General features: G+C 43.8%; 1 protein-coding gene across 1 annotated transcript in view; it reads right to left on the bottom strand.

Moving 5' to 3' along the window:
- Positions 1-15,685, bottom strand: part of LOC129818643 (WD repeat-containing protein 70) — a 93,131-nt gene that overhangs the window by 58,607 nt on the left and 18,839 nt on the right. The window contains exon 9 of the mRNA XM_055874745.1: positions 13,898-13,974. Coding sequence (XP_055730720.1) covers positions 13,898-13,974 — 77 coding nt within the window. The remainder of the gene's footprint in view (positions 1-13,897; positions 13,975-15,685) is intronic.

Raw genomic sequence — 15,685 nt, 5'->3', positions numbered from 1 at the left:
TCATGTTTCTTCTAATAAATTATTTTGGTGACCCTCTAACATCACCCGCTTTAGAAGGGTGCTACGTTCCTGTGTGATGAACGAACAACTTAGCAACCATCTCACAAGTCGCAACTCATATCTTTTCAATGAAGTGACAAAACATTCACGTACAGAATAATAAAGAAACCAAAACACGGAGGGGCACACAAAGTATCACGCCACCCTTTCTTTCCCTTCCCCAACAAGCCTGTTTTCGCCTCAATCAGCGCTTAAAGACCCAGAGGGGTGTTTGTGATAAAAGACGAGAGCCATACAGCCTCAGTCATGCATGTGTGGTTTACTAGGTAACACAGCCGTTCACACATCAACCCAGGGTTTAGGCCTCCCGGGCCCCCCCCCATCTCCTCTCTGCCTTCAGATGCTATCTGTGGGACAGTCTTTAGGTCTGCCAGGGCCGGGTGGCTGGGATTATGGGGAAGCTCCCCAGATGGAGGGATAAGGAGGAGAGGAATAAAGGACAGGCTGATCAAAGCGCAGGGGCCTCTGTGTGTCAGGCTGTGTTAGAATGGCTGGGGGCCCGGGGATGGGGCCCGGCTGTGGGGCCCGCTGATGCTCTGTTATAATCACTGATAGGGATTAGAGAGGAAAATGGAAGCTACTCCATCTCAGAGGATGTACAAGATAAGAAGGGGAAAGTAACTGCTGGCTGTCAAATAGGAAATGGAGCAGTCAAGAGACATAGACGAACACCGTAGGTTCAACCAGACATCCAGGTGAGGCCGGATAAGATGTTGACTTATAGCCTACTTAGTGCACAAACATAGTATACAGAATCAAATATACAGCACATTGCTATTGTTTGATATTCCTGTCATAGAAGCGGGAAGTACCCCCTGAAAAATCAGAATATGTTTTATTTTTTACAACAACAAAAAAGTAGTGCACTGGGCCTTTACTAGTATTGGCGGACTGATAGAAACGTCTGTAGCGCTGGCAAAAACATTTTTTTCAGCATCTCCACTTCGGCAAAAAAGGTAGTTGTAAAATTAAGAACAGTATCTTGCAGGATTCAATAGTTGTAATTGTAGTTGTTGCCCTGTCCCTTTCTCTGCGCATGTCATTCTAATGGCATTCATTGAAACAAAAAAAAAAACTGTCCTCAAACATTCACATCAAAAGATACAAAGTTACGGACAAAGACAAAACATCCATATCAAATAAAATGTTTTTATAACATTGAAAACAAACATTTTGTACAGTAATAATTTACTGTATGCACTCACTCACTAAGTTGCTCTGGATAAGAGCGTCTACTAACATGGAAAAGGAATGAATAGACAATCAGTTTTCACATAGAAATAAGATGCATTTGCAAAGTATTTCAACAAACTGGAAAAATTATTTTTATATTCCGCAAGTATCATCAGATTAACTGTTTTCTACAGATAATTATCAGACTCAAGTTACAAATGCTGGTAAACTCTCAAATACATTTGGTTTAAACATTTTCCACAAAAGAAGTGCACTGGGCCTTTACTAGTCCTGCATTAATGGACCGATATAGACGTCTTCAGCTTGGCCAAAGACAACGCAGCACCCCCTCCGCCACCCTACTTCCCGTGGCTATGATTCCTGTGTGTACACTGGATTTGAATCCACCTCAATAGTGCGATAAAAAGGCTTATCAATATTGTCAGCTTGGTTTAATGGATCCTCATTAAGCTCAATAAGTAGGGCAGTGCATCTGCATCCAAAGACCAAATGATAAAGTGACTGTAGCTCATCCAGGTTGATTGGTTGAAAAGTTAAGTAAGCCATTAGCCTAGATCCCATTGGAGTAGCACAGGAGGAAATTACCATGAAAGACTCTTTTCACTCCAATAAACAGGAGTAGCCTCACCGTAGCAGCAGGTCGAGGTTACAGAGTTCAACATCCAATCCATTCTGTGCTGTGAGACAACAGTCTGTACTTGAACGTATCTGGTTGTGGTATGTATAGTGAACAAAAAGGTGTTGGTCCATGTTTCATGAGCTGAAAGAAAATATCCCAGAAATGTTCCAAACGCACAAAAAGCTTATTTCTCAGATTTTGTGCCAAATGTGTTTATATCCCTGTTAGTGAGCATTTCTCCTTTGCCGACATAATCTATCCACCTGACAGGTGTGGCATATCAAGAAGCTGAATAAACAGCATTCATTACACAGGTGCACCTTGTGCTGGGTACAAGGCCTCTCGAATGTGCAGTTTTGTCACACAACACAATGCCACAGATGTTTTGAGGGCGCATGCAATTGGCATGCTGACTGCAGGAATGTCCACAAGAGCTGTTGTCAGAGAATTGTATGTTCATTTCTCTACCATAAGCCACCTCCAATGTTATTTTATAGAATTTGGCAGTACGTTCAACTTGCCTCAGAAATGCAGACCACATGTAACCCCGCCAGCACAGGACCTCAACGTCCAGCTTCTTCACCTGCAGGATCGCATGATACCAGTCATCTGGACAGCTGATTAAACACAGGCGTATTTCTGTCTGTAATAAAGCCCTTTTGAGGGGAAAAACTCATTCTGATTGGCTGGCCCTGGCTCCCAAGTGGGTGGGCCTATAGCCAGTCATGTGAAATCCATATATTAGGGCCTAATGAATGTACAGTTGAAGTCGGAAGTTTACATACACCTTAGCCAAATACATTTAAACTCAGTTTTTCACAATTCCTGACATTTAATCCTAGTAAGAATTCCCTATCATAGGTCAGTTAGGATCACCACTGTATTTTAAGCTGGTGTAACTGAGTCAGGTTTGTAGGCCTCCTTGCTCGCAAACGCTTTTTCAGTTCTGCCCACACATTTTCTATAGGATTGAGGTCAGGGCTTTGTGATGGCCACTCCAATACCTTGACTTTGTTGTCCTTAAGCCGTTTTGCCACAACTTTGTAAGTATGCTTGGGGTCATTGTCCATTTGGAAGACCCATTTGCGACCAAGCTATAACTTCCTGACTGATGTCTTGAGATGTTGCATCAATATACCCACCTAATTTTCTTTCCTCATGATGCCATCTATTTTGTGAAGTGCACCAGTCCCTCCTGCAGCAAAGCACCCCCACAACATGATGCTGCCACCCCCGTGCTTCACGGTTGGGATGGTGTTCTTCGGCTTGCACGCCTCCCCCTTTTTCCTCCAAACATAATGATGGTCATTATGGCCAAACAGTTCTATTTTTGTTTCATCAGACCAGAGGACATTTCTCCACAAAGTACGATCTTTGTCCCCATGTGCAGTTGCAAACCGTAGTCTGGCTTTTTTATGGCGGTTTTGGGGCAGTGGCTTCTTCCTTCCTGAACGGCCTTTCAGGTTATGTCGATATAGGACTTGTTTTCCTGTGGATATAGATACTTTTGTACCCGTTTCCTCCAGCATCTTCACAAGGTCCTTTGCTGTTGTTCTGGGATTGATTTGCACTTTTCGCACCAAAGTATGTTCATCTCTAGGAGACAGAACACGTCTCCTTCCTGAGCAGTATGACAGCTGCGTGGTCCCATGGTGTTCATACTTGCGTACTATTGTTTGTACAGATGAACGTGGTACCTTCAGGCATTTGGAAATTGCTCCCAAGGATGAACCAGACTTATTGAGGTAAAAAAAAAAATTCTGAGGTCTTGGCTGATTTCTTTTGATTTTCCCATGATGTCAAGCACAGAGGCACTGAGTTTGAAGGTAGGCCTCGAAATATATCCACCACCAATTGACTCAAATTAAGTCAAATCAGAAGCTTCTAAAAGCATGACATCATTTTCTGGAATTTTCCAAGCTGTTTAAAGGCACAGTCAACTAGTGTATGTAAACTTCAGACCCACTGGAATTGTGATACAGTGAATTATAAGTGAAATAATCAGTTTGTAAACAACTGTTGGAAAAATGACTTGTGTCATGCACAAAGTAGATGTCCTAACCGACTTACCAAAATGATAGTTTGTTAACAAGAAATTTGTGGAGTGGTTGAAAAACAAGTTTTAATGACTTCAACCTAAGTGTATGTAAACTTCCGACTTCAACTGTAAGTTTCAATTGACTGGTTTCCTTTATTGAACTGTAACTCGAAGTTGTTGCATCTTGCGTACATATTTTTCTTCATTGAATTACATTCCAGGGCAGCAGGATATGGAACACTAGCTCCATAAGGCAGGCGGGGTGCCGGGCGCTGGGAGACGTGGTGTGAGAGACGCGCTGGACTGTGGATGAACCTGGTGTGTCTGAGTGTCTCAATGCCCAGAGAGGATGAGATGTTCTCTCAGACCCCTGGGACATCGGTCTGTTCTCACTCCACATCTCTGTATTGCCATGGAGATCACAATTAATAGCCCTGTGATCCTGCACAAGTCCTCCAAAAAGCCCAAATTAGGGTATCTCCAAGCTCCATACTTTGGGCTGAGAGCGTAGGGTTACATATAGAAAAATGGGAAAAATACTCAGTTGACAAGCACAGTATACCAGAAATGAACAATTAAGAGATAGTGGGATGATCTCAAGAGCAAGGAGGAGTGTCAGTTTACATCGAGACGGGACATAAAACACTTGTGAGAGAGCTTAACTCAGAGGCTGTTACAGTGTGAGAAACCCCATAGCAAAGATTTACGGGGTTCGCTCAATTCACACATCCTTTATCATGGTTATTATACTGGTGTGACCCGAGAGCATGAAGCAGATTCATAATGGTGTCCATTTCTAGAAAGATCATGTACAATGGTGATTCCTTAATGTGCCATATACACTGAGTGTACAAAACATTAAAAAAACCTTTGTAATATTGAGTTGAAGGCACCCCCCTCCCTCAGTGTAGATCATATACTGTATGTTTGGGTGGTGCATGGAATGGTGGGGTGAACCTCGAGGACAGGGGCTGACAGAGACATGCTCTCCTCTCCTCTGGGGCCAATCCCAGTCCTGTCCTGCAACCCAGCATGTAGGTTATACCTGGCATCCAGAAAAACATTCCTCACAGTTATTAGGGTTATTGTGTGTGTGTGTGTGTGTGTGTGTGTGTGTGTGTGTGTGTGTGTGTGTGTGTGTGTGTGTGTGTGTGTGTGTGTGTGTGTGTGTGTGTGTGTGTGTGTGTGTGTGTGTGTGTGTGTGTGTGTGTGCCTACATCCCTATTAATCTGTGTCAAAACATGTCTTACTTAGTAAAACCCATAACTCAATCATGGCTACAAATACTCTCACAGAGGAACAAAGTCCCACTGAGGAACAAAGTCTTTACACTTTCCAGGGGCAAACTATTTGGCCTGAAACATATTATTCTCCTTAAAGCTTTCAAACAGGTGTTCTTTCAGCAGAGAATTTGTTTAAGTAACACGGCACTTAGCAGGTATTTGGGCCCTATGCTTCAAATATGAGTAATCACTTACTTTGCGTTTAGGTAGCGTGCTATTTAGCATGTATGCTTCAATACAGTCTAACTCCAACTGCTGCTCCACGGGGCTACTTTATCGGGAAACGACGTCTCTCGTCACATTCCTCTGATAGAAATATGTCGGGATAGTTAAGTCACACTTAAACAGGACAGCTACAGCCATGGGAAGAGGAATCCACAGAATGTGACAACCATAGAATATGTTGTAGATCTTAGGCCTAATAACCCACATAAAAAAGTACTATAGTATACTATGGTATAAATACTTAGTATTCACTGTGGTGTTTTTGCAGTCTGTTCTGTAGTATTCACTGTAGAAAGTCTATGAAAACACGACAGTGAATACTGTAATATTTACTGTAGTATTTACAGTTAATAAATACTAGTTTACAGTAAAATAAAACTCTAGTATATACTGTAGGGTTAAGGGAAAGGGGATACCTAGTCAGTAACTGAATGCAGTCAACCGAAATGTGTTTTCCGCATTTAGCCAAACCCCTCAATCAGAAAGGTGTGTGTGTGTGGGGGGGGGGGTGGCTGCCTTAACGGAAAACTCCACCCAAAAACTATCTTTTGGCATTTGTTTCATAAGTCCATTGTTGATATAGTAGCAAAACATTTTTGCATGTTAGCAATCAAGCTTTCAAGATATGTAACTTTCAAAATACAGAAATCTGGCTCATATGATGCAAAATGGATCATACAGGCCAGATTTCTGTATGTGGCAAATTTCTATATTTTGGTCAATTTCTTAGCATCGAAGATAACATTCTGTACCAATATCTATATGAGCCTCCCAGGCCCATGTTGCCCAGGGTTAATTAAGAACATAATAATATTACATTGTATTGCATTACAAACTTGTTCCACGAATCCCTTGGTCAAAATTGTTTGTGTTGTTAGTAATATTAATTTATTTTGACAGCTGGCTCTGGAACCAACTTTGAGAACCCCTGCTGTAAGGAACATGGTCTATGGTCTACAGTGCCTTTGGAAAGTATTCAGACCACTTGACTTTTTCCACATTTTGTTACGTTACAGCCTTATTCTAAAATGGATTAAATAGTTTTTATCCCTCATCAATCCACACACAATACCCCCATAATGACAAAGCAAAAACTGTTTTTTAGACATTTTTGCAAATGTATTAAAAACTGAAATATCACGTTCACATAAGTATTCAGACCCTTTACTCAGTACTTAGTTGAAGCACCTTTGGCAGCGATTACAGCCTTGAGTCTTCTTGGGTATGATGCTACAAGCTTGGCACACCTGTATTTGGGGAGCTTCTTTCATTCTTTTCTGCAGATCCTCTCAAGCTCTGTCAGGTTGGATTGGGAGCTTCGCTGCACAGCTATTTTCAGGTCTCTCCAGAGATGTTTGATCAGGTTCAAGTCCAGGCTCTGACTGGGCCACTCAAGGACATTCAGAGACCTATCCCTAAGCCACTCCTGCATTGTCTTGGTTGTGTGCTTAGGATCATTGTCCTGTTGGAAGGTGAACCTTCACCCTTGTCTGAGGTCATGAGCGCACTGGAGCAGATTTTTATAAAGGATCTCTCTGTACTTTGCTCTGTTCATCTTTCCCTCGATCTTGACTAGTCTCCCAGTCCCTACCACTGAAAAACATCCCCACAGCATGATGCTGCCACCACCATGCTTCACAGTAGGGATGGTGCCAGGTTTTTTTCCAGACGTGATGCTTGGCATTCAGGCCAAAGAGTTCAATCTTGGTTTCATCCAACCAGAGAATCTTTTTCTCATTGTCAGAGTCCTTAGGTGCCTTTTTGCAAACTCTGAGTGGGCTGTCATGTGCCTTTTACTGAGGAGTAGTCTGTCTGGCCACTCTACCATAAAGGCCCGATTGGTGGAGTGCTTCAGAGATGGATGTCCTTCTGGAAGGTTCTCCCATCAACACAGAGGAACTCTGGAGCTCAATCAGAGAGACAAATCGGGTTCTTGGTCACCTCCCTGACCAAGGACCTTCTTCCCTGATTGCTCAGTTTGGCCGTGAGGCCAGCTCTAGGAATAGTCTTGGTGGTTCCAAACTTCTTCCATTTAAGAATAATGGCCACTGAGTTCTTGGGGACCTTCAATGTTGCACAACATTTTTGGTACCCTTGCACCTTTTATTATTTATTTATTCTATTTAACTAGGCAAGTCAGTTAAGAACAAATTTTTCTTTTCAATGACGGCCTAGGAACAGTGGGTTAACTGCCTTGTTCAGGGCCAGAACAAGAGATTTTTACCTTGTCAGCTCGGGGATTCGTGTGTAGATTGATGAGGAACATTTTCTATTTTATCCATTTTAGAATAAGGCTGTAACGTAACAAAATGTGGAAAAAGTCAAGGTATCTGAATACTTTCCGAATGGACTGTGTACTTGGCATGTAGGTTCTCCACTAATGAGTGGCACAAATTGGGATATGGGGGAGGAGAATGGGCAGGGTATATGTTAATTAATAAATACTGTGGTGTTTTTGCGGACATTACTGTAGTATTTACTACAGTGTTTGTTTTGCGGAAAATACTGTAGTATTTAGCATAGTATTCTACAACAAGTACTACACATGATTGAGAGACACTACAGTGCGTAGTATAGTACTCTACAGTATACTACAGTTTACTAAAGAATTCTGTAGTAATTTGTTGTATTTTTTCGTGTGGGTAAAGACAGGGCTCTATGGTGTGACCATTTCACTCGCCATATGCGCCTAAATATTTTGCTGTGCGACCTGGAGTTTTAATTTAGGTGCACCAGTGCGACTACAAAAAAATCCCCTAGATGATAATTGTTGCAATGATTACTTCACTGTACCGCAGCCCGAGTGCCATGCAGAATACACTGAGTGCAGATACATGACCGTCATGCTTGCACCATTGCTAAAGAAAACGGCATTTAATCTTAAATATTTGTCATTGTGCTTCTAAATATTTCAACTTAGGGGCACACGTGCTCCTGGTAAAAAAAGGTCAGCGTAGAGCCCTGAAAGAGCTAGTAAATTAAAGCATCGAAAGCAGCACATCAAAAGCGGCTTCAGAACAATAGAGGGAGAGAGAACCTATTAAATCTGGGTGGTAACACTGGTCTGTTGTCAGGAAGACAGACGAACAGCACCAGGCGGTACGGCTGGCCCCCCTCTGGACTTCAGAAATAGAAGCCCTGGGTCCTGGTTTATCTGGCCCATTGTCAGACAGAGTCACGCACACAGCAGCCAAGACATCCAGGCTCTCCACTGGGACCACTGAATGGGACTGGAGGAGTGGGGAGGAATGAAAGAGAGACAACATTTCCATTTCATTCATTTAGCAGGCGCTCATATCCAGGGCGACTTACAGTAGTGAGAGCATACATTTTCATACAACCCCGTCAGAATCACTGGGCCTTTAGATAACTGCCTGAGGTGAAAACCCAGGCTACAGCCCAGCCTGTGCTGTGAGGTCTACTGGGTGTACCTCCCACGCTGATCATCATTACCCAATGACGACGCATGAACTGTTTCTTACTGTCAGCGGCAATTCATTGAAACTAACACTTCACGGTATGCCTCATTCAGTCCCTTCCAGTTCTGACCTCAGTTACTCATAGTGAACAGTGTACCTCACCTAGCTCACAAGAGGCAGTCATAGAAAGTCCCAAATATCCCCTTTCACAACATCCGCCCGACAATCATCGGTTCCCCGAGGCCTCTTAGAGTGAGACGTGTGATTGAGGGAGACAGAGGGGAGGGATGGAGGGCAGGAGAGGGAGAGAGACTTTGAAAGAAGAGGGACCTCTTGAAAGCAGGCCACTGGACATTCCCTTCCTGTCCTGATCCCTGTGGCCCAGGGAGCTGTAGTGACCCGCTCCGGACCCTCCCGCTGGGGACCCTTCACATCTACAGCTGGTCGCGGCTGCAAACGGCTCTCTGTCCACTGCTCTACTCCCAGAACTGGGCTGGCAACCCCCAGTGCAAACGTGCCACGTGAGGATTCCCAGAACCCAACGTAAAGCTAAATAAAGCAGCTAGCCCCCGCGCCACATCTTGGAGGGAGAGCTGGCAGCAAGAAGAGACGGTCAGAGGTGAACACTGGTCCAAGCCCCTACCCTCCTCAGCCTTGTTTTCAGTCCTGATCATGGTGTTGGGTTTCTGCGCCGCTGCCTGTCACACTCACTTAGACTCATCACTGGGGTTCTCTCCCTTTCGCTCTCTCACACATATACACACACATACATAAACATGTTCAGAGAAACACACACACACACACAGATCCCGCCCATAAACATAGAAACACTACAGCCCCTGAGATAAGCTCTATGGGGAAACCAATTGGCTAGAGGACAACATAACAAACAGAGGGCTTGTGAAAGTGTAGTAGGTTACATGGATAATTCTGTATTGTATTACCATTGTATTCTGAAAACAGAGATTTTCCCCAATGAAAGCTCCAGGAGGTGACTCCACACTGTGAGAGAGGTGAGGACAGACCAAGGGTCCCAGAGGCGTAGCTTAGCCTAGAGGAGTCCCTGCTGGTGACAAGTGAGATGATGGGAAACTAAACTCAGCAAAAAAGAAACGTCCCTTTTTCAGGACCCTGTTTTTCAAAGATAATTCGTAAAAATCCAAATAACTTCATTGTAAAGAGTTTAAACACTGTTTCCCATGCTTGTTCAATGAACCATAAACAATTAATGAACATGCACCAGTGGAATGGTCGTTAAGACACTAACAGCTTACAGACGGTTGGCAATTAAGGTCACAGTTATGAAAACTTAGGACACTAAAGAGGCCTTTCTACTGACTGAAAAACACCAAAAGAAAGATGCCGAGGATCCCTGTTCATCTGCGTAAACGTGCCTTAGGTATGCTGCAATGAGGCATGAGGACTGCAGATGTGGCCAGGGCAATAAATTGCAATGTGCGTACTGTGAGACGCATAAGACAGCACTACAGGGAGACAGGACAGACAGCTGATCGTCCTCGCAGTGGCAGACCACGTGTAACAACATCTGCACAGGATTGGTACATCCGAACATCAGACCTGCGGGACAGGTACAGGATGGCAACAACAACTGCCAAAGTTACACCTGGAACGCACAATCCCTCCATCAGTGCTCAAACTGTCCGGAATAGGCTGAGAGAGGCTGGACTGAGGGCTTATAGGCCTGTTGTAAGGCAGGTCCTCACCAGACATCACCGGCAACAACGTCGCCTATGGGCACAAACCCACCGTCACTGGACCAGACAGGACTGGCAAAAAGTGCTCTTCTCTGACGAGTCGCGCTTTTGTCTCACCAGGGGTAATGGTCGGATTCGCGTTTATCGTCGAAGGAATGAGCGTTACACCGAGGCCTGTACTCTGGAATCGATTTGGAGGTGGAGGATCCGTCATGGTCTAGGGCGGTGTGTCACAGCATCATCGGACTGAGCTTGTTGTCATTGCAGGCAATCTCAACGCTGTGCGTTACAGGGAAGACATCCTCCTCCCTCATGTGGTACCCTTCCTGCAGGCTCATCCTGACATGACCCACCAGCATGACAATGCCATTAGCCATACTGCTCGTTCTGTGCGTGATTTCCTGCAAGACAGGAATGTCAGTGTTCTGCCATGGCCAGCGAAGAGCCCAGATCTCAATCCTATTGAGCACGTCTGGGACCTGTTGGATCGGAGGGTGAGGGCTAGGGCCCTTCCCCCCAGAAATGCCTGGGAACTTGCAGGTGCCTTGGTGGAAGAGTGGGGTAACATCTCACAGCAAGAATGGGCAAATCTGGTGCAGTCCATGAGGAGGAGATGCACTGCAGTACTTAATGCAGCTGGTGGCCACACCAGATACTGACTGCTACTTATGATTTTGACCCCCCTTTTGTTCAGGGACACATTATTCAATTTCTGTTAGTCACATGTCTGTGGAACTTGCCCATTTTATGTCTCAGTTGTTGAATCTTGTTATGTTCATACAAATATTTACACACGTGAAGTTTGCTGAAAATAAACGCAGTTCACAGTGAGGATGTTTCCTTTTTTGCTGAGTTTATATTGTCAGCAATGATAAACCAGCATTTTTGGAAGCTCAAACTTATACTGCCTAGTAACTGTTGAATTGGAAATAGACTTCAGAGAGGGCCATATTGATGCCCAGGTGATCTCAATGAAAATGAGTCTTAAAGGGATATGTTAATTTGAAATCCTCCGGCTGATCCTAGATAAGCCACTGTACCCCAGCTCAAACAAAGACTCTAGTGATCATACACCGGCATTGCTGTCCTTACATTTTGGTGAGATTATCCGACTAGTTTATTCCCTGTAAGAATAGTTTAGTGTCTTCTTCTCCGGCGGGGGTCCTGATCCACATAATCCTGTTGTTCGGGAGATTAGTGACCAAGTAGGCATGAGTTGCATGGTGCCATTCTGAGAAACCTGTGAGACATGGCAGTGCACCCTTATTCAGCTCATTACTGCCTTTCTCAAACCAATTAAGCCACTCAGCCCAGCTCTGATAGAGCCCTCCAGCTGTAGGAGACAGCCTAGTGCTGTGTTCATTTAAATCAAATACAATTGTAATGGTCGGGTACACATATTGTGCAGGGGAGTTCCTACCTCCAGCAGTTGAAAAAAAAACATTATTTCACCTTTATTTAACCAGGTAGGCTAGTTGAGAACAAGTTCTCATTTACAACTGCGACCTGGCCAAGATAAGACAAACAATAACACAGTGTTACACATGGAATAAACAAACATACAGTCAGTAAAGGAGGAATTGGCTTTGGGGGTGACTAGAAATATACCTGCTGGAGCGCGCGCCATGGGTGGGTGCTGCTACGGTGATCAGTGAACTGAGATAAGGCGGGGCTTTACCTAGCAAAGACTTATAGATGACCTGGAGCCAGTGGGTTTGGCGACGAATATTAAGCGAGGGCCAGCCAACGAGAGCATACAGGTCGCAGTGGTGGGTAGTATATGGGGCTTTGATGACAAAACGGATGGCACTGTGATAGACTGCATCCAATTTGCTGAGTAGAGTGTTGGAGGCTATTTTGTAAATGACATCGCCAAAGTCAAGGATCGGTAGGATAGTCCGTTTTACGAGGGTTTGTTTGGCAGCATGAGTGAAGGAGGCTTTGTTGCGAAATAGGAAGCCGATTCTAGATTTAATTTTGGATTGGAGATGCTTAATGTGAGTCTGGAAGGAGAGTTTACAGTCTAACCAGACACCTAAGTATTTGTAGTTGTCCACATATTCTAAGTCAGAACCGTCCAGAGTAGTGATGCTGGACGGGCGGGCAGTTGCGGGCAGCGATCGGTTGAAGAGCATGCATTTAGTTTTACTTGCATTTAAGAGCAGTTGGAGGACACAGAAGGAGAGTTGTATGGCATTGACGCTCGTCTGGAGGTTAGTTAACACAGTGTCCAAAGAAGGGCCAGAAGTATACAGAATGGTGTCGTCTGCGTAGAGGTGGATCAGAGACTCACCAGCAGCAAGAGCGATATCATTGATGTATACAGAGAAGAGAGTCGGCCCGAGACTCTTATTACCAGTGCAGTAATAACTAACAACGCAAAACAATACATGCAAACCCCAAAAATTTAAATAAAGGAATTAAGAAATACTGAAATAGAACGAGCGATGTCAGAGTCCGGAATATAAATATATACTGTATGTATATGATGGTGTGTGTTGACATTATGGACAGTATATGAATAGAAAAGGTGTGTACAGCAGTAGATATATGATGAGCCTTGACTAGAATACAGTATATACACATGAAGTGGGTAAAACAGTATGTAAACATTATTAAAGTGACCAGTTTTCAATGACTATGTACATAGGGCAGGGTTGAGTACTGGGTGGTAGCCAGTTTGCAGTGGTGTAAAGTACTTCAGTAAAAATACTTTAAAGTACTACTTAAGTAGTTTTGGGGGGTATATGTACTTGACAATTTATATTTTTGCCAACTTTTACTTCACTACATTCCTAAAGAAAATAATGTACTTTTTACTCCATACATTTTCCCTGACACCCAAAAGTACTCGTTACATTTTGACATGAAAATGGTCCAATTCACACACTTATCAAGAGAACATCCCTGGTCATTCCTACAGCCTCTGATCTGGCGGACTCACTGAACACAAATCCTTCATTTGTAAATGATGTCTGAGTATTGGAGTTTGTCCCTGGCTATCCACCAATAAAAAATGTAAAAATAAATGAATTGGGACAGTCTGGTTTGCTTAAGGAATTTGAAATTATATATACTTCTGATACTTAAGTATATTTTAGCAATTACATTCACTTTTGATACTTAAGTATATTTAAAACCAACTTTTACTCAAGTAGTATTTTACTGGGTGACTTTTACTTGAGTCATTGTCTATTAAGGTATCTTAACTTTTACTCAAGTATGACAAATGAGTACTTTTTCCACCACTGCCAGCTTGTAACAGTGCGTTTGTCTGTCCCTGTGAATCTCAGATTCACCGGCACAGAGAAACGCACACGCACATACACGCACGTACAACTCACCCGTCGTTGGAGCAGGTCATAAACTCGTCCTTAATCTTGGGGTGCCAACAGCCGCTGTTCAGCATGGCAGTGTGACCCTGAAATAAAAAGACAGAAACGTAGTTAAATGGCTATAATTTTACCCAACCAGCACTGAGGAATCTGGATTTAAACAAGTAACGACCAAACATGTATTTTACAGAGAGTGGCACGTCGTGCATAGCAGCCTGATCTTACTGCTCCTAGTTAGCCCTTGGTCCTTCTCCAGAGAAAAGAGATGGACCTACAGGGAAAGAGAACCCCCCCCTGACCCCTAAACACCAGAGCCAGCCAGGCCCAGTGGAGCGCCCTCTGCCTCAAAACTGAGAGCTCATAGCACTGTGACCTCCAGCAGGGCTCTCCTCTGGTAAAAAAAAGCACGCACAGAAATAGCCATAACAAATAACATCTTCAAAGAGCAACTGCCCAGAGAGAGGCCCTCTCGCACCGAGAGGGCAGGGGATTTCTCCGACGTGCAGCCGAGAGAGTTCAGACATGACATATCTCAACCTGACAGAGAGGACAGGAGTTGAGCAAAATGACATCAGTGTGTGAATTGTGGAGAGGCCTGCCTGCTCACTGTGAGATCCTCTTAGCCCTTATACCATGGGACTGGACACGGCCCGGCTTCCACTGTACTATGTGCCCCTTTACCACGACTTATCAAACTGTCATTCTCTCTCATTTATAGCATTTAAATGCTATATCTCCCCATACTGTAAAATACAAGGACTACTTTGAATATTCACAGATGGAGAACAAAAAAGTATTTCAACCTATACTTGTAATGCTTAGGGTACAGTCCACAAACGGTGTTGTATGTTTAGAGCTTAAATGGTTTTGTAAATGACTGAATTACTTCCACGTTCCGGCAAAAGGCATCAAAACAAACAGCTCCGGACTTTCACAGTCTTTTAATTGGACTGGAGGAACTACCGTTGCTATGCACCTCTGATTCCCCTCCTCCCCAACAGAACAGGAGGACAGCCAACTGCCAATGCCTGATTAGAACCAGATTGACAAACACACTTGACTGTAAACACCACATCAAAAAGAATAATCCTAATTACAAACAGAAACCTGGGTGGAAAAATCAGCCTCACTGATACTAGGAAACCATGGAAAGCCTTTAGTGCGTGTGTTAGTGATGGGGGGATGGATACAGTTACATATCAGGATATCATTTTTGATGATATATCGATCTTATCATTATAAAAACATTGCAATATTATTTTTGCGCTAGTTGGCTGTACCTGCACCAATATTTTTTTTAATAGATTTCAGCACTTTTATTTCCATGACTGACCAAAGCTTTCTCATGGCGGCCTCTTGAGTGGTGCATTGGTCTAAGGCACTGCATCGCAGTGCTAGCGGTGTCACTACAGATCCGGGTTCGATACAGGGCTGTGTCGGAGCAGGCCGAGACCGGGAGACCCATGAGGCGACGCACATTTGGGTCAGCGTCGTCCTGGTTAGGGGAGGGCTTGGCAGGCTGAGATGTCCTTGTCCCATCGCGCTCTTTTTATAAATTTTTTGATTTCACCTTTATTTAACCAGGTAGGCAAGTTGAGAACAAGTTCTCATTTACAACTGCGACCTGGCCAAGAATAAAGCAAAGCAGTTCGACACATACAACAACACAGAGTTACACATGGGATAAACAAAACATACAGTCAATAATACAGTTGAAGAAAATCTATATCCAGTGTGTGCAAATGAGGTCAGAAAGGGAGGTAAGGCAATAAATAGGCCATGGTGGCGAAGTAATTA

This window comes from Salvelinus fontinalis, chromosome 21, assembly GCF_029448725.1.
Source record: "Salvelinus fontinalis isolate EN_2023a chromosome 21, ASM2944872v1, whole genome shotgun sequence".
NCBI lineage: Eukaryota > Metazoa > Chordata > Actinopteri > Salmoniformes > Salmonidae > Salvelinus > Salvelinus fontinalis.
This window is presented reverse-complemented; position numbering and strand designations above follow the sequence as displayed.